The 26,939-nt window shown below is 36.6% G+C and overlaps 1 protein-coding gene across 1 annotated transcript in view; it reads right to left on the reverse strand.

Moving 5' to 3' along the window:
* LOC144964309 (uncharacterized) overlaps nt 1-13,156 on the reverse strand; it is a 36,440-nt gene extending 23,284 nt beyond the window's left edge. Inside the window, exons 1-7 of the mRNA XM_078898407.1 lie at nt 12,930-13,156; nt 11,413-11,599; nt 8,343-8,517; nt 7,775-7,889; nt 4,778-4,975; nt 2,162-2,346; nt 131-304 (exon numbers count right to left, since the gene is read on the reverse strand). Of these exons, the coding sequence (XP_078754533.1) occupies nt 131-304; nt 2,162-2,346; nt 4,778-4,975; nt 7,775-7,889; nt 8,343-8,517; nt 11,413-11,548 (983 nt within the window). The 5' untranslated portion in view covers nt 11,549-11,599; nt 12,930-13,156. The remainder of the gene's footprint in view (nt 1-130; nt 305-2,161; nt 2,347-4,777; nt 4,976-7,774; nt 7,890-8,342; nt 8,518-11,412; nt 11,600-12,929) is intronic.
* Between the last annotated feature and the right edge of the window lie 13,783 nt (nt 13,157-26,939).

Consider the following 26,939-nt stretch of genomic DNA (forward strand, 5'->3'; position numbering starts at 1 on the left):
GCAGTTCTGAAATTGAAGCCAAAATTTCGTAATTCTACTCATTTTCTGTAATAGTTGGAAAGTCTGAATTTATAATTTCTTGACTGCATTTTATGCTTTTGTCTGCTGCTTGTTAAAGTAAAATACCCACCGACAATCCTGGTATTGCACTAGATTCATGTAACTTGGGAACGCATCCACTGTTTCAATGTAGAAGGGGATCACCATTTCAACTCCTTTGAGACGATTGCAGCACATGGCTAGACTGAATTGCTCTCCGCACCACTTGTCTGCTACAAAAGATGCCGTCAAGATGATGACAATTCTGGAGATGAGTATAATGAAAGCGATATGAAAGATTTGTTTTAAAAGTAGTCCTTCAGAGTCGTAAGACCCATGGAGCCAGAGTTTATCCCATCTTCTATAGCATGAAACGGCAATAGAAATTTCTTGCTACCCTTTGGATAGGACGCTAGTCTATTGCAAAGTAATTTCTGCAAGATTTAATACTGGTGTACACCATATGCAATTGATCCACGTAAAGCACTTTTAGACCTTGGCATAAAGTGCTTCATATCAAATAATCACGTACCGTCATTATTATTATTATTATCACTTATCGTTTTGAATTATTATTATTATTACTATTATTATTATTATTACAACACATTTAGGTTATATCAGCGCCAGTAAAAAGGAAGAAAATGGGATAGTAAAAAGTTCTAGAATTACAATTAAAGCACCCAAGAAAAAGTAAGACAAAGGGGAACTGAGAACAAATAGGGATCAGATGTAGATTCCAAGAGCATACCACCAATGTACTTAGTTTGAAATCACCTACAAGTCTCATCCAGACACAAGCACAAAATCCAACAAAGAGGAACACACTCAAATGCTTACATTATACATTCAAAATAAAAATAATAATACATAACAGAGAGATTATTTACAAGGAAAAAAATATCATCTCCCAAAACAATATGCATTTTGACTGTTTCCCTCCCAGCTAGGATTCCAGCCAGTGCCAGGACAAAACCAAGTAATCTCATTCCGAGACAAAGATAGAAAGCATGTTGGAAAACAGATATAAGGGGATAGAAGACACAGTATGTACCTCCCTGCCCGCTATGGGAGGTCAGGATCCCCACCCAGTCATTCCGCTTCAAAACTTGGATATGTTAACATCAAATATCTACTGGTCTAAAACTGAGGAAAAAAACATTGTGCCAATCAAATCACTTACTCTTTGTTAAGAGGGCGGCTATTTGCTCTTGTGGTATACATCCACTTTTGGATGGGAAGGTCCTGGGTTCGAGCCTCGCTCAGCGCATAGTTGAGTCCTTGGAAAAGGCGCTTTACTCACATTCTTTCACCATATCAGACTTGCCAACCAACCTCAACCATTTGAAGAGGTTAATCATATTTTTCCTGATATTTATGCCAATTTTCTTATAGTTTCCCTCACATTTTCAACATGTGCAACCATCCAAAATTTCAAATTTACCATTCACTGAATTTATGGAGACTTATCAAGCTGGTAGAGGGTGGGAAAATCTTGCAATTCCTATGTCAATCATCTGTCTAGCAACTCAGATTCTCATCTCGATGAAGACAATATTTAATAGCCTTCAACTCTTCTACTTTTCTTTTTTCCTGTTTGTTACAAACTCTGACTTTCTGCATTTAGCATATTTCAGTAAAATTCCCATACTATCATATTTTGGAACTCAAAGCGTATCAAAATATGAGAAATCATACGGGTTGGAAAACCTGTCATATCTCTGCCATATTCAAGGGTAAATTGAGTACCTGGCCATTGTTGGAATTGTCTGTTGGAAAAAACTGCAATAAGCTAACAAGCGTCATGTTTCGTTCTATAAGCAACACTGTTTATTATCATTATTATTATTATTATTATTATTATTATTATTATTATTATTATTATTATTATTATTATTATTATATATTATTATCATTATTATTATCATCATTATTATTATTATCATTATTATTGTTATTATTATTATTATTATTATTATTATTATTATTATTATTATTATTATTATTATTATTATTATTATTATTATTATTATTATCATTATTATTATTATATCATCAACATCATCAGCTTTATCATTAAATTATCATCATTATTATTTCTTTATCAATGTTTTATTTTTACCTTGCTGAATTTGCCATCGTATCAAAGACTTCATCTTGCCAAGACTCATCAGCCTTCATTGTAAAGACATCTTGATGGATGGCCAGTGATTTGTCTTCGCCTTGAATGGTTTTTCTAATTTCTGCCATTGAATCCTTATCATTCGGATGATAACTAAAAGTGATGTCAAAACTTCTGCTGAATGCCTGAAAGAAATAGTTAATTTATGAAAAATAGTCATCCAAGATTTGATCAAATATGCAGAGGCAATTAAATTAGGGGGCAGTGTGGCTCAGAGAGCGTTATGGTCTTTGGTTTGTACCCAAAAGGTACTGAGTTCGAATACCTGCTGCGCTGTGTAGCCTTGAGCAAGTCACCTTCTCCTAGCTCAGTGCGCGGTGCTGCACTGCGGCTGATGTCTGGTTATTCCAAACTTCCCTTGGAAGAAACCCAAAAGACAAAATTTCCCCTTTGAGATCAATAAAGGGAATTTTAAAGAATTCACAGCCACTTGCTTGAATTTCCACCTCTTGAAGACCTGAGATGCACATTCCTCCCACCAAATCCAAGCATCAGTAACACACTTTATAGTCACCTGGAACAACTACAAAAGACGTCTAACTTCTACGTCATGGCACAAGACCGAAGGGCTAGAGCTCAGGTGGTCGCTGGTTCGGATAAGTAAGTAAGTAAAGAATTTACAGAATTTTAAGTGGGAAGTGGAAACAGTCAAAAATGTATGCTTCTTTGCAGATGGCAAATGCTATACAGGAGCACAAAGAACGATGAAGACATTGAATGTCTCAATAATGATCTGAAGTTGCTAAACGAATGGAAATGCAACTGACTAATGGAGCTCAATGTCTAGAAATGTCAATATCCCATGATTATCAACTACCCAACCAAACTCTTCAACAAGTACTCTGCAAATTATTTGGGTGTGAAACAGGGGACAGGGGACATGACATGGGGAATGCGCAGATCAAACGTAACCTCAAAGGCAAATAGACTAAACACATTCATTCCTCGCAATTTTAAAGACTGCAAATCAAATACACAAGTGCAATGTTATAGAACACTTGCTAGGCCTATTTTAGAGTATGCCAATGTTGTGTAGGACCCCCATCTCAAACAAGAAAGAACAAGTTTAGAAATTATTCAAATGAGAGCTGTAAGGCGCATAACAAATAGCTTTTCTCGATCGACCAGTGAATCAAACTTTGTCTCCACAATTGGCCTTGACACTTGTCATGGTCTAAAATGAGTATTAAGAGCTACTCGACTATGCATAAAATAAAGGTGAAGAATAAGGCCCCCAGAATTTACTAGTTACTTTAAAATGAAGAACAATTAACAATTTGTTTAAAATGATATAAAAAAGAAAGATGAAATTTAATTAAATGAGATGAATAATGATTACGGCAGTTACAAATAGAACTATGCAGATATTATGTATCTTATGACAATATAATATCAGAAGGGTAGGTTTGTGGGATTCCACTTCCAGTCGAGAAAGGTTGTATTGTTCCTCCGACAGCGGGCTCAGGCTTGATCCTTGATCCTTCAGTGGCTGAATTGGTAAAGGCAAAAGCTCCGGCGTCTTTATGGTGGAAATCAAAATTCATCAAAATATCCACAAAGTCCCAAAAGATAAAAATCTTTAAATATATATATATACATATATATATATAATGTGAGCGATGGAATGGCTGGCCGTCCGGACATAAATTATAGAGAGAAAAGAGTGAGGAAGATTAGATCGGTCAGCTTTTATAATCAGTGGCTACGTGACAGAAGGTAGAATGAAAAGTATTCACTAATTTGAAATTAATTCGAGGGAAGGGTATTAAAGGAAAGATGATCTAATATTAGAAGGTAAAGTTTTTCTAAGCCTACCAAAATATTAACTGGAGTGAGATGAATTCAGTTCTTACTAAATTAAAAGTTTAATAAAATAAATGTGAACAATCTTTACTGTGACAACACTCTTAAAACACAAAAAACGAGAGTTAAAGCAAAATGTTCCATAAAAATTTCCTACCAAAATATTTTGATTTATTTGCCAAATAATATAAATCTAGCAAAAAGAAAAACAGAGGGCCATAAGATACAAAATAATTCCACCATAACACAAAAAAACAAATTATACCAAAATTCATTCATTTCTTTACAATCAAATTTTGAAACAACCTACCGAACGACAATGCAGAAGTAAGCTCTCACAAGACACTCACACGAATGACTCTAACTAAAAGATATCTAAAAATCCCAGTTTCTGTGTCCTGTACATAATTTCATGTGTCTAATTTTTTTTGTGTACAAATGTGTCATAACAACAATCATAATAATATAATAATAAAATAATAATAATAATAATAATAATAATAATAATAATAATAATAATAATAATAATAATAATAATATTATTATTATTATTATTATTATTATTATTATTATAATAATAAATAATAATAATAATAATAATAATAATAATAATAATAATAATAATAATAATAATAATAATAATAGCAATAACAAATACTATAATGACGATAACAACAAAGAAGAAGAAAAGGAAAAAGATGAAAAAAAAAAAGATTAATCTTTATCGTAAGCTCTATAAATATCACAGCTTACCAACTTGGTCTCTTTGGCGTGCCATTTGTTTTTTAATGTGCTGAACAACTGAATGGATGTGGTGTGAATACTCGCTCTGGCCATTTCAACATCTCTTGCAAAAAGAACCAGTTTCAAACACTTGAGGGGAAGTCCAGCTTTAATCCAATGGCACGCAGTGTTGACCATGACACCGAGCATCTGCTCCATAGGAACACCCTGGACAAGTAATGATTGAATAAATAGCATGTTAACGATTAGCAAATAGTAATAGTAAATAATTAATTTATATAGCGCCCAAACATCCACGTTAATCATGCTCTGCGGCGGTTCACATAATAAAAATAAAAATAAAAATGTTTAAAATCAACAAAATTAAAAATCACGACACTATTACGATTACGCTCCCAACCTACAATGATCGACCAGATCTTCGTTGTCTTCCTCATCGATCATTGTAGGATTGGAGTGTAGTTATTAACTTGCTAAAATAAAACTTGAGCTCTTATATAGCGCAATATCCACTTACTGTGCCCAAAGCGCTTTACAAAGAGTCCCTTACCAACAGTAACATGTAACTGTAGAACGAGACATGATGCTTGTCAGGCTATAATACAATTTTTCCGACAGAGACCATACTGTCAACGGCCAGGTACTCATTTTACACCTGAGTATGGTGAGAGAATGTGAGTGGAGAGCGTTTTCCAAGGACTCAACTATGCACAGAGTGAGGCTCAATCCCATGACGTCCCGATTCAAAAGCACGTGTCATACCACAGGACTATATAGATACACAATAATTGAACTCACACCATTTACAGCTGGACATTTTATTGAAACAAAACTGTTTGACCGTCAGTAGATTAGAGAATTAAATTTTTTTAAATTCTATCATTTAAAAAATAAAATGTAGAGAAATTCATATGCCAGGTTTTTTTCAACGTCATACAAATAGCAACAAGAAAAACATCAAAATAGCTTTGACATAAAATTTTAAAATCTGTGAATTCCACAAATAAATGAATAAGAAATGTAAAATATAAAAATATCTTTAACTTTTTTTTCTATTTTGTTTTCCTTAGATCAACGTGATAATAATTCAAATGTTCCTGCTTGAAATAAATAAATAAAATAAAATTCTCTTTATTCATCCCATAGGGGAAATTTGTCTCCAGGGTCTATTCCGAGGAAAAACTGGAATAACCCAGATGTCAGCCACAATGCAGTGCTGCAAATTGAACTAGGACAAGGTGACTTGCTCAAAGCCAAGTTGCGGGTGATCGAACTCTGTACCTTTCAGGTACAAAGCAAAGACTGTACCGCTGAGCCAAGCTTGAGGAAATAAATAACAATCATCAAATGAAATCAAAGCTTCTCTATACTTACAAAGACAAAATAATAAATAACAATGTGAAATTGAATGAAGCTTAAATTTAAGAAATGAAAACGGATTTTGTGGATGTTTCGGGTTTCACCTTTATCAACAAAACACACCGATGAGTTAAACACTACTGACAAATGAGATATGTGAGAATGGCATTGTTAAGGTAAATAAATAAAAACTTTTTGACTTAATTAATTGCACACCTTTTATAAATATCTATTGTTCTATTTTAATTCATGCTCCTTACAAAGGAGCATACTATTTCCTGCCCCACCAATGTTTTTGTTTATTCATGGTAACAGCGCCATTCGCATACATCTTATTTGTGTTTAGTGTTTCATTCATCGTATTTCATTGATAAAGGGAAAACCCGAAACGTGCACATGATATGTTTTCATGTATTAAATTGAAAGCTTACATTCAATTTCACATTGTTATTTATTCCGTTGAGCTTCGAGCAGCATCATTTAAATTACAAGGACAAATGATGTTTTGCCCCTCGGTCAAGAAAACACAATGCATGAGGCTCGTTAGACTATTTCAATGTTCAATTTATTTATCTTTAGGCTTTGATGTGATGAAAATAAATTGAAGCTTCTCTTCCATTATATGATTGGTCTTAGAGACCAAAGGGGTTCTGACAGCTCAGTTGGTAGAGCACTCGCTTCACGCACAAAGGGATCAAGATCAATCTCGGGTGCAGTCAAGATTTTTTTCTGACCCCCCTTGTCCACCCAGCAGTGAATGGGTAGCGGAGTCTGTTAGATTTGGTGTAAAGACTAGCATCCTATCCAAAGGGTAGCAAGTATTGTCCATTTCACGCCATAAAAACCAGGATAAACTCCAGCTCCTGTTAGATTTGGTGGAAAGACTAGCATCCTATCCTAAGGGTAGCAAGCAACTGCTATTGTCCATTTCATGCCATAAAAACCAGGATAAACTCCAGCTCCTGTTAGATTTGGTGGAAAGACTAGCATCCTATCCTTAGGGTAGCAAGCAACTGCTATTGTCCATTTCATGCCATAAAAACCAGGATAAACTCCATCTCCTGTTAGATTTGGTGGAAAGACTAGCATCCTATCCTAAGGGTAGCAAGCAACTGCTATTGTCCATTTCACTCCATAAAAACCAGGATAAACTCCAGCTCCTGTTAGATTTGGTGGAAAGACTAGCATCCTATCCTAAGGGTAGCAAGCAACTGCTATTGTCCATTTCACCTCTCAAAAACCAATGATAGGCTCGAGACTCACTGTTATTATTTTTGGTGAGTAGAAACTAAAGACTCATATCCTTAATGTAGCAAGACCAAGCTGACCTATTGGTACATTTCACGCCATAAAAACCGGGAGTCAAATTTCTCCCCTCCAGTGTGGTAGATCTGTTAGATGTGGAAAGACTAGCATCCTATCCTAAGGGTAGCAAGCAACTGCTATTGTCCATTTCACGCCATAAAAACCAGGATAAACTCCAGCTCCTGTTAGATTTGGTGGAAAGACTAGCATCCTATCCTAAGGATAGCAAGCAACTGCTATTGTCCATTTCACGCCATAAAAACCAGGATAAACTCCAGCTCCATGGGCCCATTGACTCTGAAGGACAACCAAAAAAAAAAACAAAAAAAATTAGAGACCAACCTGACAGCCTGTTGCCAAAGGTGGGGTGATGATTGTACTCTCATTTCCATTAAAGATGGGCATGATGGCACGGAACATCATAGAAATCTGCTCACTTGCAGATTGGTAGTGCATCCTTTGAAACATTTGAATTTTTTTTTAATTAGCATTGTAATTTATTGTATTGCTGTACTGATGAACTTATCACTGCATCATTCTAACAAACATCCGTAATAAAATACATTAAGAGCAATAAAAGTCTACAACAAATAGGATACTACTCACAGTACAGAGCAATTATTTAATTGCCTTTTCAATATTGTGAGATGCACTATATTCATTTCATTTTCTATCAGAATGTGACTTAGGAGGTTTTGAAGTCAGTATCATTTATAGTAGGTCACATGATCATCACCATTAGTTTCACATCATCACATCATCATCATCATTCATTCATCATCATTCATCACATCATCATCATCATCATCATCATCATCATCATCGTTCATCATTATCATCACACCATCATTATCATTGCAATTGTCAGTACTTTAAAATATCATAATCTTCATAAACAAAAATTACATACACTTCAAAGCAAACAAGTCTGCGATAGGGTTTTTCAGCTGGAAGAGGTTTTGACATCCAACAGGAATACACTCTTGTCAAATCCAGCTCCTTGTCCCTTGCAAGTGCTTTCACACTGATGTCTAGATTCCTATGCAAAGCATGAATGAGAGTCCCTTTGACGAGAGAGTAGTCTCCTGAATACGGAAAAAAAAAGATGTTGACATTATTCATTATACCATCTTTCAAATAATATTGAATTTAAAATCAAAATTACACATAGTCTAGCAAAAATTTGGACGGATGTTCCTAAGATTGTCTAAGTTGTTGGGCGAGATAAAAGTTTGCCTATGGATAATTACTTTTCAACATCTTGACTCATTACTCAATTGGATACAATCAAATTCACTTTTTGTCAATGATTCATCGATCAATGATTATGTTGACTCCAATGATGGATATTCTAAAAGTAAACAAGCTTGTTAGACAGTCAACATCACATGAGTCGAGCTGTGAACAAATGACCTATTGATGTTAGATATTTCAAAATGTGACTTTTTACTAAGTAGGTCAACTTTGAACACATTTTTCAATGTGACAATGACCTCGAGAAAATGAAAAGGTAATTATAATAGTATCATCCCATTTTTGGTTGAACCTTATTTGATAGGCACTTCATATGATTTGAATTTATGTTTTTTGGGGAGAATGTTTACGGTTATTTTAAAGTGCTATGAGTTAGAAAAGAAACTTTAATTCATAAATGTTATCATTTAAATTTTATATTAAACTTGGTTTTCACTCAAATCATACAGATGCTAGAGATCTATATCTGAAAAATAGGTGAACAAACAAAGGCCAAATAGAGGTCTTGTATTGTTTATTCTGTACAAAAAGCCTACATAACCTTAAAAGAAAATTGTTGAATATAAGTCTTACCAGAAATTGGTAATACTACAGATGGATCTGATTTTCAGACAAGTAATGATAGAGGAACAATTTTCCTTGATAAAACTTTCCAAATCTTCAATGTGAGGGAGGAGTACTTATTGCCACCAAAAGCAGTTGAAAAAGAGACAAGCGTTGAATGTGAAATCAAATGGAGCAAAGTGTCCCAATTATTTGGTGATATCTTCACCAATTGTTTCTATAGACAGCCAAACAGTGGGCTATCAGTATCAGAACAGTTAAAAAACTCAATGCGAGAACTGCAAGGAAATCAAACTGAATTACTAATATCATACTTGCTGCTGGAGATTTAAAGCACCCAGACATCGACTGGCATACACTAGAATTTAAAAAGAAACCACAACATGGAAAACAGCTTTAGAACACAAGGAGTAAAATTAAGCACGAATTCATTCAACTTCAAGCGGATAGTCCATGAACCAACCCAGGATAGCAACATTTTAAACGTTGTCTTGACTTCTAATCCAAATCTTGTGACTACACCAAAAGTATTGCGTGGAATGAGTGATCACAACCTTGTATTATTCAACATAAGGGCAAAATTGAAAAGAAAACACAAAAACCCAAGCACTATACTAATTTTTTTTTAAATGGGGATATTGACGTTATTAGAACTGATTTCAAATGTCTCATAAAAATAAAGCAGAGATGCTACAACAATATCAACAACTTGCTTGATAAAGATCATAACAGTGATAAGAAAGATGCAAAATTAACAAAACGATTTATCTTCAAAAAGTAAAGATGCCTCGAGTATCAGTGTTCTGCATCTCAGTGATGGCTCAGAAACCATGTATGCAAAATAAATTGCCAACATATGAAACAAACAGTATGAAAGTGTGTTCACTACTGAAAATCCCTGAATAAGAGCTCTATGTCATCTGTAACTATTTCTGAAAAGGGAGTGAAAAACAACTCTTTTCTTTGGACGCAACTGAAGCAAGTGTCCCAGATAATATACCAACCAGAGTATTAAAAGAAACTGCAGAAGAATCTGCTCCATAGCTGACCAAAATCTTTCAACAACCAACGATGAGGGTTATGTGCCAGATGACTGGAAACATGTAAATATCAGTGCAGTATTTAAAAAGAGAAGAAGAGATCAACCATCCAACTACCTTCCGAAATATCTCACCTCAGTGTCATGTAAGATCATGGAACACATCATTCATGTAATGGAACATCTTGAACAGCACAACATCCTTTCAGACTCACAGCATGGTTTCCAGAAGAAATGATTGTGCGAAACACAATTAATAAACACACTTAAGACCATTACACAACTGTATGACATGAAACACCAAACAGACCTTGTACTTTTGGACTTCTGCAAAGCTTTTGACACCGTAGCACACCAACACCTCCGCTTAAAGCTGGACCAAGTCAGCATTAGAAATATGAGTCATCACAATTCTTGCGAAAATTGTTACTGTCAAGAAGAATATGAACAACAACTTTTTAAGTGGATTCAGACTTGGTTATGAGGAAGAACGAAGCAGGTAAAATTAGAGGGGCAGTCTAGAGACTTTTGCCACTGAACATCTGGAGTGCCACAAGGTACAGTTTTAGGGCCCTTATACTTCCTTATCAATATAAATGACATCATGAAAAATCTTTCACATAAAGTCCAACTAAAACTCTTTGCAGACTAATATTCTGAACAATACCTAATTCTGAAGATCCGATATCTTTGCAATGTGACATTGACTCATTATCACAATGGGCAGAAAAATGGCAAACGAAATTCCATCCTTCTAAGTGCCAAGTCATGACTGTTTGTCAGAGAAACAAACCCCACCACCTGGGACACTTGCTAAGTGTTGTAGATAGCATCCACTATCTAGGCGTTGATTTTCAGGGACTTTTAATGAATTGGGGAGTTTTATTCTTTAACTTAAAAAGTTATGATTAAATGAAGATTTCACAAAGCAAAGCAATGTCTTTCTCTTAGGATATAAATTCAGATAATGAAAAACTCAACAACTATAACTGGAGGATTTTTGAAAAAATCAATTTCCAACGCCTAGTAAAAATTCAACTTAAAAAGAAAAAAAATTGTCCCATATATTCAATCAAGTTCTCTTGTGTAAACTGCAATTAGAACTTTCATAAAAAATGCCAACCTGGAAAAGCAGATGTAAAAATAACATCAACTTTCTCCTCAACAGGTAAATGGGTTATGTCACCAAGCAAAAGTTGTATCTGTGAGCTGCCAAACCTTGTTGACAAGGTTATTTGATCCTCTACAACCAATACCATGGTTTGCTTGTTTTATTTAAACTTTGTGTTCCTCATCAATATTTGACAAATCTGAGAAATAAGAAAAAAATATTTGTAAATTTATTAAAAAGGTGAAACATTAACATGTAAATTCACAATGAATACTATTTTAACTGCTAAAAGGTGAAACATTAATGTTTGGTTTGAATATTGTAAATTTATAAAAGACACTACGGTGTCTGCTAGCAAAATAAGGGAGAAAAAAACCTCTGAAAATACAGGCAATGACTGTATGAAGACAATGCTTGTCCTGTGGCTGGTTGGCTGTGGTTAGCATGTAGCTATCTTATGAGGCTGGCTAAAAAACAAACTGGGATGAGCTAGTGGCCAGGAAGTTAAACACAGAGTTCGTGAGATCTTGCAAATGGTGATAGATGATGATCCCTTGTGTGAGAGGTCGTTAGTTGCGAGTGGCAGTAAGGACTGCATTGGTTGGTGTGATGCTAGCAATCTTCCCATGGGTGTATGTGTAGGGAGTGGTGGTTCTTTTTAAGGTAATAATCAGCCCCCCCCCCCCCCCTCCCCCCAGGCCACACCAAAAAATGTCAGAGAAGAGATTGCAAGTTATCGGCCCACACAAAATTTAATTCAGTTTTTTTTAAAAAGAAAATCATAAACTGATGACCCACAAACGACCAAGGTGTTGGGCACAGGGGAGACCAAGATACAAGATCGAAGAGAAAAAGCCGCCGAACTTGGATGGTGTTTTTAAAACTATCTTATTTTCTTCCTTTTTACTACCACTAATGTGACCTAAATAGTTGCAAGTGCCATAAAACTCTCTACGAACAATGGCTTTGTATTCGTAGTTGTACTGCATTGTACTCAACAGTAAGTAACCCCCCCCCCCCCCCCCCCCCCCCCCCCAGAAAAGTAACCGGATTTTTTGGAACTACATAAGAGAAAATTGAAGAACAAAAAAGAAAATGAAAATTCAAATAATTTTTGTGTTGGGCGTCTCTCTCTCTCTCTCTCTCTCTCTCTCTCTCTCTCTCTCTCTCTCTCTCTCTCTCTCTCTCTCTCTCTCTCTCTCTCTCTCTCTCTCTCTCCCCTCTCTCTCTCTCTCTCTCTCTCTCTCTCTAAAAAAAAAATTTTTTAAAAAAAGGCAAAGGCTAGGGAGACCAACATTTTGGTCTCCCTAGCCATTGGTCGATTTTGGCTAGGGAGACCAAAATCTTGGTCTCCCTAGACTTCACAATTTTGGTATCATTAGAATCGTGTTGAAAAGCACTTTATAATGATATAATAGTAATAGGTTTCATTGAGCTCAATCCAAATTGATTTTTTTTTTACCAAAGTGCCTAATAGTATAGAATGCTCAGATCAGGCTTCAGAGAGAAATATAAACAAGTTTCTTTACTTTATTTTTTTATAAGGAATGCGACTGTACTGTACCAGTGCCGTGGTCTTCATCAGTCAAATGCAGAGAATGACATTGTTGCGCGTTGCATGTTTTGTAACTTAGTTTTGCTTAGGACATTGCTTTGAATGATAGTCAAAACAACATTCAACATAGAAGGGAAAACAACATCCTAGGTCTAGGTACGTATTAGGCCTACGTCCGAGAAGAAAAGAAACAGAGAAATCGGAAAACACCCACTTTAACTTTTCTACCTCCAGCGGACGGCGTTGTCAGGATAAACAACTACCATTCACTTACAGAGTGGTTTCCCCTAGGAAAAGTCCCGTCCAAAGCCACGAAAACGCTTTGGTGTTTGTTCAAGTAACTGTGTTTGCCCCATAGAATTAAACGAATGAGAATACATACGAAGCCTAAAAAGTGTCCACCAATGAAAGCATTCAGCGCCATTTTATTGTTGGCTGAGAATGTAGTCATTACCATTCATTCGGTCTCTATGTCAACATAACGACACAAGAAAAACAAAAAATATCAAAATCCACAATAACATGTTTCAGAACTGTTGCGTATATTTATGGCACAATGAAGCTGTCAAAAAATGAAGTTAGAGAATGTGTGTAATCATGTATTATAATAACCTGTAATGTGTTTTCCAACCACCACATCATCTACTACTACAACCACCACCACAATATCATCACTAACACTACTACTACAACCACCAGCCCCACATCATTATCACTACCACTACTACTACACCACCAGCAGCACGTCATCATCACTACCACTACTACTACAACCACCACAATCACATCGTCATCATTACCACTACTACTGCAACCACCACCACCATATCATCATCATTGCCACTACTACTACAACCACAACCACCACTACTACTACAACCACCACCACATCATCACTACCTCAACTACTACAACCACCACCACAATAGCATCACTACCACTACTACCACAACCACCAGCACCACATCATTATCACTACCACTACTGCACCACCACCAGCATATATCATCACTACCACTACTACTACAACCACCACAACCACATCGTCATCACGACCACTACTACTACAACCACCACACATATCATTACCATTACCACTCTACTACAACCACCACTACCACCATATCATTACCATTACCACTACTACTACAACCACCACAACCACATCGTCATCACTACCACTACTACTGCAACCACCACAACCACCATATCATCACCATTACAACTACTACTACAACCACCACAACCACATCATCATCACTACCACTACTACTACAACCACCACCACATCATCATCACTATCACTACTACTACAACTACAACCACCACCACATTATCATCACTACCACTACTACTACTGCAACCACCACCACCATATCATCATCATTGAATTTTTTTTTTTTTTATTGAGCTTTATATAGTGCAATATCTACTAAATGTGCTCAAAGCGCTTTACAAAGGGTCCCTGGTCAACATTTAACATGTAGGACGGGACATGACGCCTGTTAGGCGATATTACAATTTTTCGGACAAAGACAACTCTGTTAACGGCCAGGTACTCATTTTACACCTGAGTACGCTGAGAGAATGTGAGTAAAGAGCCTTTTCCAAGGACTCAACTATGCGCCGAACGCGAGGCTCGAACCCAGGACCTTCCGATCCGAAAGCGAGTGTCATACTACTAGACCACATAGCCGCATCATTACCACTACTACTACAAACACCACCACCACATCATCATCACGACCACTACTACTACAACCACCACCACATCATTACCATTACCACTACTACTACAATTACAATCATGACTACCACCACATCATCATCACATTTTACTAACTACAACTACAACCACCACCAACACCACATCACCCACTAACACCAGTACTATAATCACTACCATTAGGTTTTGGAGCTTTACTTCATTTGAAATAAGGAAACTTCGGAATTGTATTTGGCATTGTGTTTATATATCATAATATAATTCTAATCAGTTATCTATTTAGAACTAGATACTATACAATATGTATGCCAAATACCACCCCAATTCCCCTTTCTTGTGTGCGAGAATTCCTCTTTCGGCATTGAAATTGAGTGTGAGAGAGTCATCACTACACACATAAACAACAGAAACAATTTAAAAACATGACTATGACACGCAACCACTCACACACGAGGCTATACTATTTATCCCTTTCTCTATATAGAACAGGACAAGACAAACAATAGCTTGACTCTCGCTACACTTCGCATTGATGTTTGTCGTCTCACGAGTTCAACTCTCGGTCGACCTGTCAATATTCCTTTTTGCCTCGGACGTAATCATTAATAGAATGTTGTGTGGTTTTGACCGTGAAGAAAACCTTAAGAAGTCACATTTATATCATTTTAGAGAGATCGTTTTGAATAATTTTGAGTTAAACGAGCGAGCAGCAACTTATTTTCATGAACGGCCGATCAGCGCTTGTTTACTATAGTAACGCGATTCCCAGCCAACGTCTCAATGGCGGATATTTTTCTCACCGAGGCCGCTGGTTGGTTAGCCAATAAGAGCACCGTACGGTTTCCATTGGGTAAATTCCTTGGTAACAACAAGATATGAAGTGAGTAGAAAAGTGCCAGAAGACAGTAGAGAATAAAAAATTTTCGCGGCGGTGGTGGGGTTTGAACCTGCGACCTTATTGGTAAGACAACTCCGCCTGGCAGATGAGAGCGTGGCTCTACCGTGTGAGCTATCCACGAACACAAAAATATTCGTTTCAAACCCAAGTCATTTCTAGATCCCTCTCTCACCCACTTCTTGAGACCGCCGATTCGTTCGCACACGCGCTCACTTCATATCTTGTTGTTACCAACATAAGTGCCTGCTCCACTCACTTTTCTGAATTAAAAATTCACCCCATACACCGGAGCATACTCAATGTCTCAATCGTTTCTATGTTATATGTTTGTGTTGAGAATATTGGCTATTAAGCTTAACTGCTGGTCAAAATTGTATATTTTTCTATTTAAAATTAACCTGAATGGGTAATTGTAAACATCTGATTGGCGCTTCATGGATAGAAATCAGTTTGGAGGTCATGGGATGAATTTGCTGGAGAGATGGAGTAAATTTGAAATGTAATTTGGGGCGTTGTCTAGGTGTCAAATAAGACTCTCGCAGACCGGTGATAAATCAATTTTTTTTTGGCCGCAAATGCTACAGTAAACTTCTTTCTCTATCTTATTTTTGCTAAAAATATTTCAGTGGGTATATAGGCGGCTTCCATTTTGAATAACGGGCATTTAGAACTATATTTTAAAGGAAAATTATTACATTATTTTTATTAGCAGGCATCCAGGCGATCACTATCGTATTTATTACTAACAATCAATAATATTATTATAACTCTTATAATTACAATTATTATTATTATTATCAACATCATCATCATCATCATCATCATCAATATCAATAATAACTAATGATCTTTTTTCTTTAATCAGATGAATGGTCATACTGAAAACAAGCATTGTCTCAATGCAAATGGCAAATGGACTCTGCCCAGTGACTTCTTATATATCAGTAGACAATGACTCTGCCGAATAAGCTGTGAAAGGGCTCAAATGAGATATGTTGTTAAAAAACATTTCATGCAAACTGCTTCAGAATCAGGAAGTGAAGTTCCACGGTGAAAAGAAGAAAAAAGGAACGTTGGTTAACTAGATGCTGTTTCTGTGAAATGTAACAATCAGCTGTTCCTTACAATAATCGTGAGGTTTTACGTATGTTAATAAAAAGTATCAAAATGTGTTAAGATCTAGACGTCTATACAAAGTTCAAAGGAATACTTATAACGTATCTTTACCTATGATTGTCAATTTATTTTAAAATAACAGTTCATTTTGATTATCTGATTATTAATCCCCCCCCCCCAATCTTTTTCAATGCGTTTATCACGATTTTTTATTGTCAAAAAATGGATATTATTTATTTTTTACTATTATCATTATTATTAATATTATTATTATTATTATTATTATTATTATTATTATTATTATTATTATTATTATATTATTATTATTATTATTATTATTATTATTATTATTATTAATGATATTATTACAGTGGTGATCAAGAGTAATATAAATATACTGATACTATATGATTATGACTAGTATTAGTATTGCATCGATATCACGTGCTCCAACTGATTCACAATGATCATTTCTGTTATCCACGATGCTTCGGTTGTTCAATAAGCAGACCATTTTAAACAAATTTCCATTTTAAATAGTATGAGCTATCTGGTCAGCGTCCTTTTTTTTTTTTTTTTTTTTTTTTTTTTTGTCGCAGCACTGGAGAGAGGGAGAGAGAGAGAGAGAGAGAGAGAGAGAGAGAGAGAGAGAGTGTGTGTGTGTGTGTGTGTGTGTGTAAGTGTGTGTGTGTGTATTGGTGTACATAAAACTAATTTATGCAACGTTCTACCACGAAACAATTTTCATTTTACCACCTCAGTTTGATCTCTCATCAGTTCTCTCTGACAATTGAACTTTGAACCTATATCTTTAACACGGCTACGTCATTCCATCTTCACGATTCGCACCTCATCGCGATATTCTTTTATGTTGACTCGTGGTACAGTCAACGGGGTTGAGAGAAGAAGACAGATATTGAGTGACATCATCAAAAGCGATGTGATCAAAGCTGGCGGATGGTTGTGTAACATCAAAGACCAGTGACTGGTCTACAAGGCCTATCATATTCGTGGGTATGTGTGATTTGAGTAGGAGGAGCTTTCTTGACTTTGCTGATGACCGAGTGGTGAACAATTGAAATTAGAATTCTCCTTATTCAGCAGCCAATTGGAAATGGGTAATTGTAAAAAGCTGATTGGACGCTCCATGACAAGAAAGCAGTTTGAGGGACATGAAAGGAAATTGCCGGAGAGCGTGGAGTGGGGAGGAGTAAATTATATTGAATGGATTGATAGTAATTTGGGGCGTTGGGAAGTTAAAGAAAACTCTCGGAAACAGGTGATGAGTCAATTCTTTGGCCGTAAATGATTCAGTAAAATTCTTTATTCTTTCTTTCTTTCTTTTTTTTTATTTCCTTTCTGTCAGAGTGGACATATAAAGGCGAATTCCAATTTTTTTTTAAACGGGCATTTAGAACGATATTTTAAAGAGAAATTATTGCGTTTTACCAAAATTAGCAGGCGTTTAGGTGATAGCCACTATATTATTTTCATGAAAATGATCATTATCATCATCATTATTATTATTATTATTATTATTATTATTATTATTATTATTATTATTATTATTATTATTATTGTAGTTATTATCGTCATTATTATTATTATTATTATTATTATTATTATTATTATTATTATTATTATTATTATTATTATTATTATTATTATTATATATAGTTTAGATCTAAACAAACGTCAAAGGAATGTATATAACATATCTTTTCATAAGAATTGTCAATTGCCATTACTAAAACCAGTTCGTTGTGATCATTTGATCAACAAACCCCTACAATTCGGTGATTACGCATTTTTTTTTTATTGCTGTCAAAAAAGGATATTGCTGTACAGGTGAGCGGATATCTCAACAATGCTTCATTACAAAACGACTTTGATTATATATTTCTACTCTGTGAATATTGATGATTATTGCAGTATTTCTCATTTATTTGTATAAACTCAGATAACTATGTAATTTTTGATTATATCGTTTGAAGTAATTAAAATTTCTGACCCATTTTTATGGTTATTTCCTATAAAATCTAATCCCAAATGATCTACTAAAATTATATCAAATAAAAGTATGTAAATCACTTATTATGACTCTAAAATATCTTATTGCAACATCTAATAGCATCTTTACTACGCCACTTTGAACTTGAGAAAAAAATCATAAAAATAGGAAAAATTGCTCAGTCTCCCTTTCGGCACAGGCCGTGACTCGCCATCTGTTATGAACTAGCGTCCGGCAAAATTTACCTGTCGAACTAAAGTGAATGCAGTAAACGGCTGTAGGTGGTAAGGAGAGGGTTAGGGGACAGATCTCATCCTTTGTAAACTCGTTGCCAGACATGACACCAGCCAAAAGGTACAGCACAATACAAGGCGACGAACACCAAACAGAGAGTTAAAAATGACTTGTTGTTGGAAGCCCTCAAGGAAACATAGATACCATTGGTTGTACTTTCGAAAACAAATACAACTCGCATTTTATTTTATTTTTTCGTCGCGGCCTTGTATTGTGACACAGTTTTAAAGTTAGCGGAAGGATGTCAAGGATGGCTGTGGTCAGTTTGGTTTTGAAACAAGATCTGGTTTTGTTTTGTTTTTTTGTTTTTTGTTTTGTTTGTTTTTTTTTTTTTTAAAGGGTTTTACAGCGTTTGCAACACATGTAGGTCATATCAGCGCCAGTGAAGAGGAAGAAAATTAGATAGTAAAAAACATCATCATTTTTTCATCATTGCCTTTTTCACCCTGGGTCAGGGTATAAGCCACAGACAAACAGTTTCCATCCTTCTCTATCTTGAGCTAACTTTTAAAAATCTCATTCCATGTATTACCACTTCTCTGTATATCAGCTTCTTTAATTCTTTTCCATGTTCCTCGTGGCCTTCCCCTTGATCTTCTGCCCTGAGGGTTCCAGTCCAATACTTTCTTTGTTATAGTGGAGTCATTCTTTCTAAGCGTGTGTCCAATCCACCTCCATCGTCTACTTCCTATTTCCTCTCCCACTGGTTTCTGCTGTGTTCTCTTTTCCATACTTCTTCATTTTTTATTCTATCCATCCATTTTATTCTGAGTAGCTTACACATGCACCTATTTACTAAAATCTGTACCCTTCTTATACATGCCTGTGATGCGTTCCAAGTTTCACATCCATACAGTAGGACAGACTTCACGTTTGAGTTGAAAAGTCTTAGCTTTAGTCGAAGGGAGATATCTTTAGTTCTCCAAACTCTGTTCAAAGATGTGAATGCAGCCGTGCTTTCACCTCTACTTCCGTGCCTCCATCCTTGTCAATTATACTCCCGAGATAGCAGAAAGTGTCTATATCTTCCAAGTTCTTGATCTTTTACTTTGATCTGCTCCCTTTGACGCGTACCTATCCTCAAGACCTTTGACTTTGCAAGGTGAATTCTTAGACCAATTGATTCCGAGGGGCTGTTTATAATTGTGGTTTTTGCTTGCGTCTGGTCCTAGGTGTGGGACAAAGGAGCCAGATCATCATATTCCTTTTTTTTTTTTTTTTTTTTGCTTGGGCGACCGAAAAGTTTCTGAAATGACAGAATTTATGAAGGACAACAGACAAAGCCGAAGGGACTCTGCTGACCCGATGACGTCTTCGCCAAACAAGCAGCTTCGAATTGCGTCATGGAACGTTCGCCCATGTATGAAGCAGGAAAAAGCTCTCAAGTTGTGACTGAGATGAGAAGATACAGGCTGCATATACTTGGAGTAAGCGAAACCCACTGGATACAATCCGGACAGAAACACCTCAAGTCTGGGGAGAAGATTTTATATTCAGGAGAGGGAACGGGATTCATACACAGGGAGTAGGAATAATTCTAAGCAAGTCATTGAGAGGATGTGAACAACACGGAGAAAGGATCATCATGGCGTCCTTTACAACATGGAGTAAGAAGATCAACATGAGCATTGTACAGATCTATGCCTCAACAAATGACGCAACAGATTAGGACAAAGATACATTCTATAGTCTGCTACAACAAGTCATTGACAAGTTGCCAAGGAAAGACATCAACATATTGATGGGAGATGCTAATGCTAAAGTGGGACAGGATAATGTAGGTTATGAAGGTATCATGGGACGTCATGGCATGGGAGAAATGAACGACAATGGTGAGCGATTTGCAAATTTCTGTGCATTCAACAGTTTGGTGATTGGAGGATCAGTGTTCCCCCATAAGAGGATCCACAAAGCAAATTGGGTCTCACCAGATGGTGTTACAGTGTTACAGTAAAAAACATCTAGATGTACAATTACAAGGACTCGAGGAAAAGTAAGACAAAAGGGAATTGTACAAATAGGAACAGAAGAAGATTCCAAGAGCACACTATCAGTGTACTTAGTTTGAGATCACCTAAAAGTCTAACCCAGACACCAGCACAAGATCCCACTAAGAGGAACACACTCAAATGTTTACAAATCATAATATGTTAAAAATAAAAAATAACAGTACATAACAGAGGGATGATTTACAAGGAAAAAAATATAATCTCTCAAAATTATAACTATACATTCGACTGTTTTCCTCCCAGCCAAGGTCTCTAGTCAGAGTCAGGACAAAACTAAGTATTCTACAACATAATTGGTCGAATTGTGAATTCATATGAGTGATGAACTTCCCAGCTACCAATCACTTGGAATTTTTCAGCCTAACTGATCACATGCTTTTTTGGTCTCTCTCGTATTGCAGACGAGATTTTTAGTGCTACCCAACGAGCGAGCATAGGGATTTTATCTGATATAGTTTTGTCATTATTGCGACGATGTTATGGTGTCTATTTAGATAGTTTAGTTATTTCGATGGATTATTGGGCATTTGTTGTAGAAATTTGTTTATGTGTATTTGGTAGTCGACCATAGAGCTGGTAAGTTACCATTACTTTAACAGTTTGATAGTCGTTATACGTACGCGGATTTCTGTTTTGCACTATGGTTGGAGGCCTGTTTACATAGGAGTCTGGTGTACGGCCCTATCTGGGGGACAGAAATCAATTTTGGAACAGGTATAGGGCTATAGCAAGTACCTCCCTTCTCTCTCTCTCTCACACACACACACACACACACACACACACACTCACAGACTCTTTCTCTCTCTCTCTCTCTCTCTCTCTCTCTCTCTCTCTCTCTCTCTCTCTCCCTCTCTCTCTCTCTCTCTCTCTCTCTTTCTCTCTTTCTTTTTTTTTACACTGACACACTTATTATCTATCTACACACACATACACACGCACGCACACACACACACACACATATATTTTTATATATATATATATATATATATATATATATATATATATATATATATATATATATATATATATTATATATATTGTCCTCTTCTTTTGTCTCAGCTTCGTATTTTTCATGTAATCTTTAAATAGTATTTTATACCAAGTCATTTGAATCAATTATGGCCCTGGGCGTATTTATCTTGCCAAGAAACTCTGCCTGCCAGTGGGGACTTTCCACCTGTCCTACATGTACCCGAATTGGGCAAGAACCCGAAACCGCAGAGCATCTAGTTGAACGGTGTGTTGTAAAGATGCTTCCAGGCGGGTTCGCGACGGTGCGCGAATGCGGACCGGGCTTTGCTGATTAGGTCGATCGTCATAACAAAGTAGTGTGAGAACCATAAGAGGCTGCTGCCAGTGGTGTCGAAGTAATTGGATTCAGTAGTCTGATCTCACGCCGCCCGGCAACGGAGGCCATCTTGGTTCTAAACAAAGAAAATCATTACTTTTTATTCTTCATGCTGGCTAGATCTTTTCATATGCCTTGTGATCAGAATGTGTAAAAGTCAAAACATGATCAAATGTATGTGTTTTTTTTCCCTCTGGATACCCTTTATGCTCGCCGGAGAAATATTTCATACGGGCGTCCGCCATTGTTCCGATAGTTTAGAGCCAGTGTTACTAAGTTACCATGCGTCATTAGGAAGGAAGTGACGTTTTGACTGTTGAAGAGTATTAAGAGTAATTCAGAAAAGTGAGTGGAGCAGGCACTTATGTTGATAATAACAAGAAATGAAGTGAGTGGGGAAGTGCCAGAAGACAATACAAAATAAACATTTCGCGGTGGCGATGGGGACTCGAAGCCGCGACCTTACAGGTACGAGAACTCCTCCTGGCTGGGGAGAGAGCGTGACTCTGCTGTATGAGCTATCCTAGATTCACGCTCTCTCCGGCCAGGCTAATTGTTGTACCAGTGAGGGGTTCGAACCCCCATCACCGCCGCGAAATTTTTATTCTCTATTGTCTTCTGGCACTTTCCTACTCACTTCATTTCTTGTTAATAATGGGAGCGATCTATATTCATGTTTTCGTCCAACCAGGAATCAATCACATGATTTGTTGCTCTCCAACGATTGGATATATCTTATCAAATGTTTATGAAAGTTGTCAACATACCCATGTGTCAAGCTGAATACAATGACAAATCGTGATGTTAGATATTTAAAAAGCTGTGAACACTTTTCACTAAGTGGGTCACTTTGAGCACATTTTGCAATGTGACCAATGACCTCGAGCACATGGAAAGTTAATATTGATCATGCCATTAAGAGTAAGACATTAAATCAGTTATCAGACAATGAAGCATTTTAAGCGGAGTGTACGAGTCTGACGTCATTTAATACACGGTTCACTTTTGTATAACATTAACTCATTCAGTCCTAGAGAATTTCGCTTCTTTTCAAAATTGGACAAAGAAATATATTAAAAATGAGCATGTGCATAGATATTCTTATTCAACTGTCAATAACATGTAAAAATGAAAAACATTAGCTTTGACTTTGATACTATGCTTAAAATTTGTCTGAGAAAAATGTAATAAATAGGCATGGGGTAAAAGTGACCAGGGTAAAATACGGATGTATTCGGTGTTAAGGTTGAGTGAGTAAATTTTTAAATCTGGATGTGTATGTATAGTCAGCAGAAAGCAATTCTTTCAGAATTTACCGTTGTATATGGACTAACGCTTCGGATTGTCGAATTTTTGTTAATAGAGATATAAGAAAGTGTTGACAACATCTCGATTTCTTGTCTTCGATTTATTCATATTTTTTATTTAGCCGATTATGGTTTGACCATTTTTACTGTATCGAATTAACCAGTTATCTGTCGTACTCTGAAAAGACACGTATTTCAAAAATTTGGCCAGAAAACTCGTACTTCCAATATCGATCGATTTAAATGACCCTCATCCTGTCCTCGTCCAGAAACTTTCAAACCTGGGACTGAAGGAGGACCTCTCAAGGTCCCATGTTTGAGAGTTTTTGCCAAGATGAGAGTCATTTAAATTGATCGATAATTGAAGGACGAGTTTTCTGGCCAAATTTTTTTAATACGTGTCTTTCTTGAAGGGCAGTTCATACTATGGCTGTAAGAAATTGCTGGTATCGATTTGCCACATTGAGCTGATTTGCCCTCATCGTCATCCTTCATTGTTTGACAGTGTATCATGGTTGACACACTGCAATCAATAAACAGGAAACAAGAAGACTGTTTTATCGTCATCAAACCAGTGTTTTGACAGGCAAAACGATGTGTGTTCAAAGCTGGTTATAAAGTACAGCTAGGAGAGAGGTGGTAAAAGAAAGTATGGATTAATAATGATAATATCGTGTCGTTATTACAATACAAATACTTACCGTTAGGGTTTTTATGGGAAATAAAATGTGTGTGTGTGTGTGTGTGTGTGTGTGTGTGTGTGTGTGTGTGTGTCGACTGACGAAAATGCAGGAGCATTGAAAAGGCCGTATCGGCTTCTTTTTTCTGCAAACATTCTACAAAAAAACAAGACTAGGTACCTACCAAATCGTTATATATATATATATATATATATATATATATATATATATATATATATATATATATATATATATATATATATATCGTCACTCTGCTCTTTGTTATCGTTTTTTTTTTTTTTTTTTGCCATCCGAGTTTATGAGTAAGTCTCACTAAACTGTATTAGCCAGACTATAAACGTTAAAGGTTACACATAGTTTTGTGTGTGGGTCCGTTATATATCCGGGTGGCAATGTTGTGAGCTTCTTAGGCAAGCGAATACTATATATATATATATATAGCATCATCGACATCATAGCTTGTCGCTCCAACATCGAACCCACTCCACAGCATCAGGGGAGCAGACTCTTTGGTCATGGTCAGTGCAGATGGGCCCGTCCTGCCATCCTCTAAGGATGTGCTCCATCGACTGTTCTCGGCATCCAAATGTACACAAGCTAGTGTCAGCCAGCCCCCACTTTTTCATGCTTCCAGCTGTTCTCCTGAATTTTGCCCGTGCTCTGTTCAGTGTCACCCATTCATTTCTGGGGAGCCTCAGTTCCGTAGGGCAGTTCTCTGGGATCTTCAACGGCTTCATTTGCATGATAGTCCCACTCCCGCCATGTATACAGCTGCATGATCAGGGCTGATGCTTTCTTCCGTCATGAAGCTCTTTCTCGACTTCACTTTACTTGTCGTTGGGTTGTGATCATGGAGGGGGTGCCTTGGGTCCATTTCCTGATTATAATTTCTGGGCTTTGGAAGCAGTGGCTCTTCGATGTGGGGAGGTGCAATGCCAGCCAGCCGATGGAGGACTGGAACTGCAGTCGGTTTCGAGTTACCAGTTATGATCCGGCAGTTGTCATGTAGCTCAGGGTCAATCTTTTTGCAGGATCTTGCCCAGACTAGTGAGGCGTATTCAGCTATTAGCAGAGGGCTACTGCGGTTGTTCCCATGTAGTTTTTGCCAGTTTCCTAAGGAGGTTCTTTCTTGTGGCCACCTTTGATTTTGTTTCTTTGTGTGCTGAGAGAAGGACAGTGTGCGGTCTAAACTGACGCCGAGGTACACGGGAATGCGTTGTTCTCCAATATGTTCCCATTCCAGGAGATTTTCAGTTTCCTGTTGGCTTGGCGGTTTTTTAAATTGAAGCACACAATTTTTGAGTTTTTCCATGGTTGGCATTTAGTGACTTTTTTAAATGATACTCAGAGAGCGTATTCGGGACGTCTGTATGTCTCTTCTCAATGATTTTGAAATCAGAGGCCCGGGGACATGTAGAAAGCGTTCACGTCCCTGGAATCCATCACTGGATACCGATTGCTACAACACGCACAACACCAACAACTCTTCCATGGTCAGGGTGGTAAAAGAATAGCCAGTCGGCCTCACCATGGACAACTTTAAGATCGTTATCTTCAACGCAGAAGGACTGTCGTCAACAAAGATAGAATTACTGTCCAACCTCAAGGCAAACATACTCTGTCTACAAGAGACGCACAAGACCGTGGCACCAAACATCCCGGGCTTGCACCTAGACATATATATATATATATTATATATATTCAGAAACGGTACAAAGCGCCCTCAAATCTGGATCTTTCACGAAAAGACGAGACTCTCTTGGACGGTTTGCTTGTATCATTATATGTTTGTTTTTTGTTTAGTTTTGTTTTGGTATGTGCTTTTATTCTTTTTTTTTTTTAAGTTTGCTTTTGTGTTACTGTTGTTCTGGCTTTAAGTTCTTTGATTGTTTTTTATTTGTAAGATTTTTTTAATGGTTTTTTTTTTTTTTTTTTTTTTTTTTTTTTTTTTTTGTTTGTTGTTTTTTAGATTTTTTCTTCATTTTGAGTGTTATCCCCCCCCCCTCCCCCTCCCTTTTAAAAAAAAATAATAATGATAAATCTGAAACCGGATTTGTGTAGTTATGTTCTATCTGCAAACGCATCGGGCACCTTTAGACTCGGATACAAAGCGCCTTTTGTTTAGCTTTTTTTAATAATTTGTGTGACATATATTGAAGGAACGAAATTGACGTCACTCAACTTTGTGGTATTGTCTTTAGACAACCATTTTCGGGATTAGTTCTCACATGATATCAATCAGGTTATAAACGTTCAATGTTACACATAGTTTTGTTTGTTGGTACGTCATGTCCGACTGGCGGATATTGTATTTTACCTAAACGCATAGCATCAATATCCTTCAATTCTGTGTAAGTGTGTGTGTATGTATGTGTGTGTGTGTGATGTGTGATTTTGTGTGAGTGCGAGTGTGTGAGAGCCCTCTATCGTAACAAAGAGAGAGAAAGAGAGAGAGAGAGAGAGAGAGAGAGAGAGAGAGAGAGAGAGAGAGAGGGGGGGGGGTAAATTTGACATAACCAATGGTGTGTTAAGCTTTGTTTTGAATGTAAAAAAACGCATAGCATCAATATCCTT

This window comes from Berghia stephanieae, chromosome 2 (genome assembly GCF_034508935.2).
Source record: "Berghia stephanieae isolate SIO BIC M18660-M18661 chromosome 2, UCSD_Bste_1.3, whole genome shotgun sequence".
Taxonomy (NCBI): domain Eukaryota; kingdom Metazoa; phylum Mollusca; class Gastropoda; order Nudibranchia; family Aeolidiidae; genus Berghia; species Berghia stephanieae.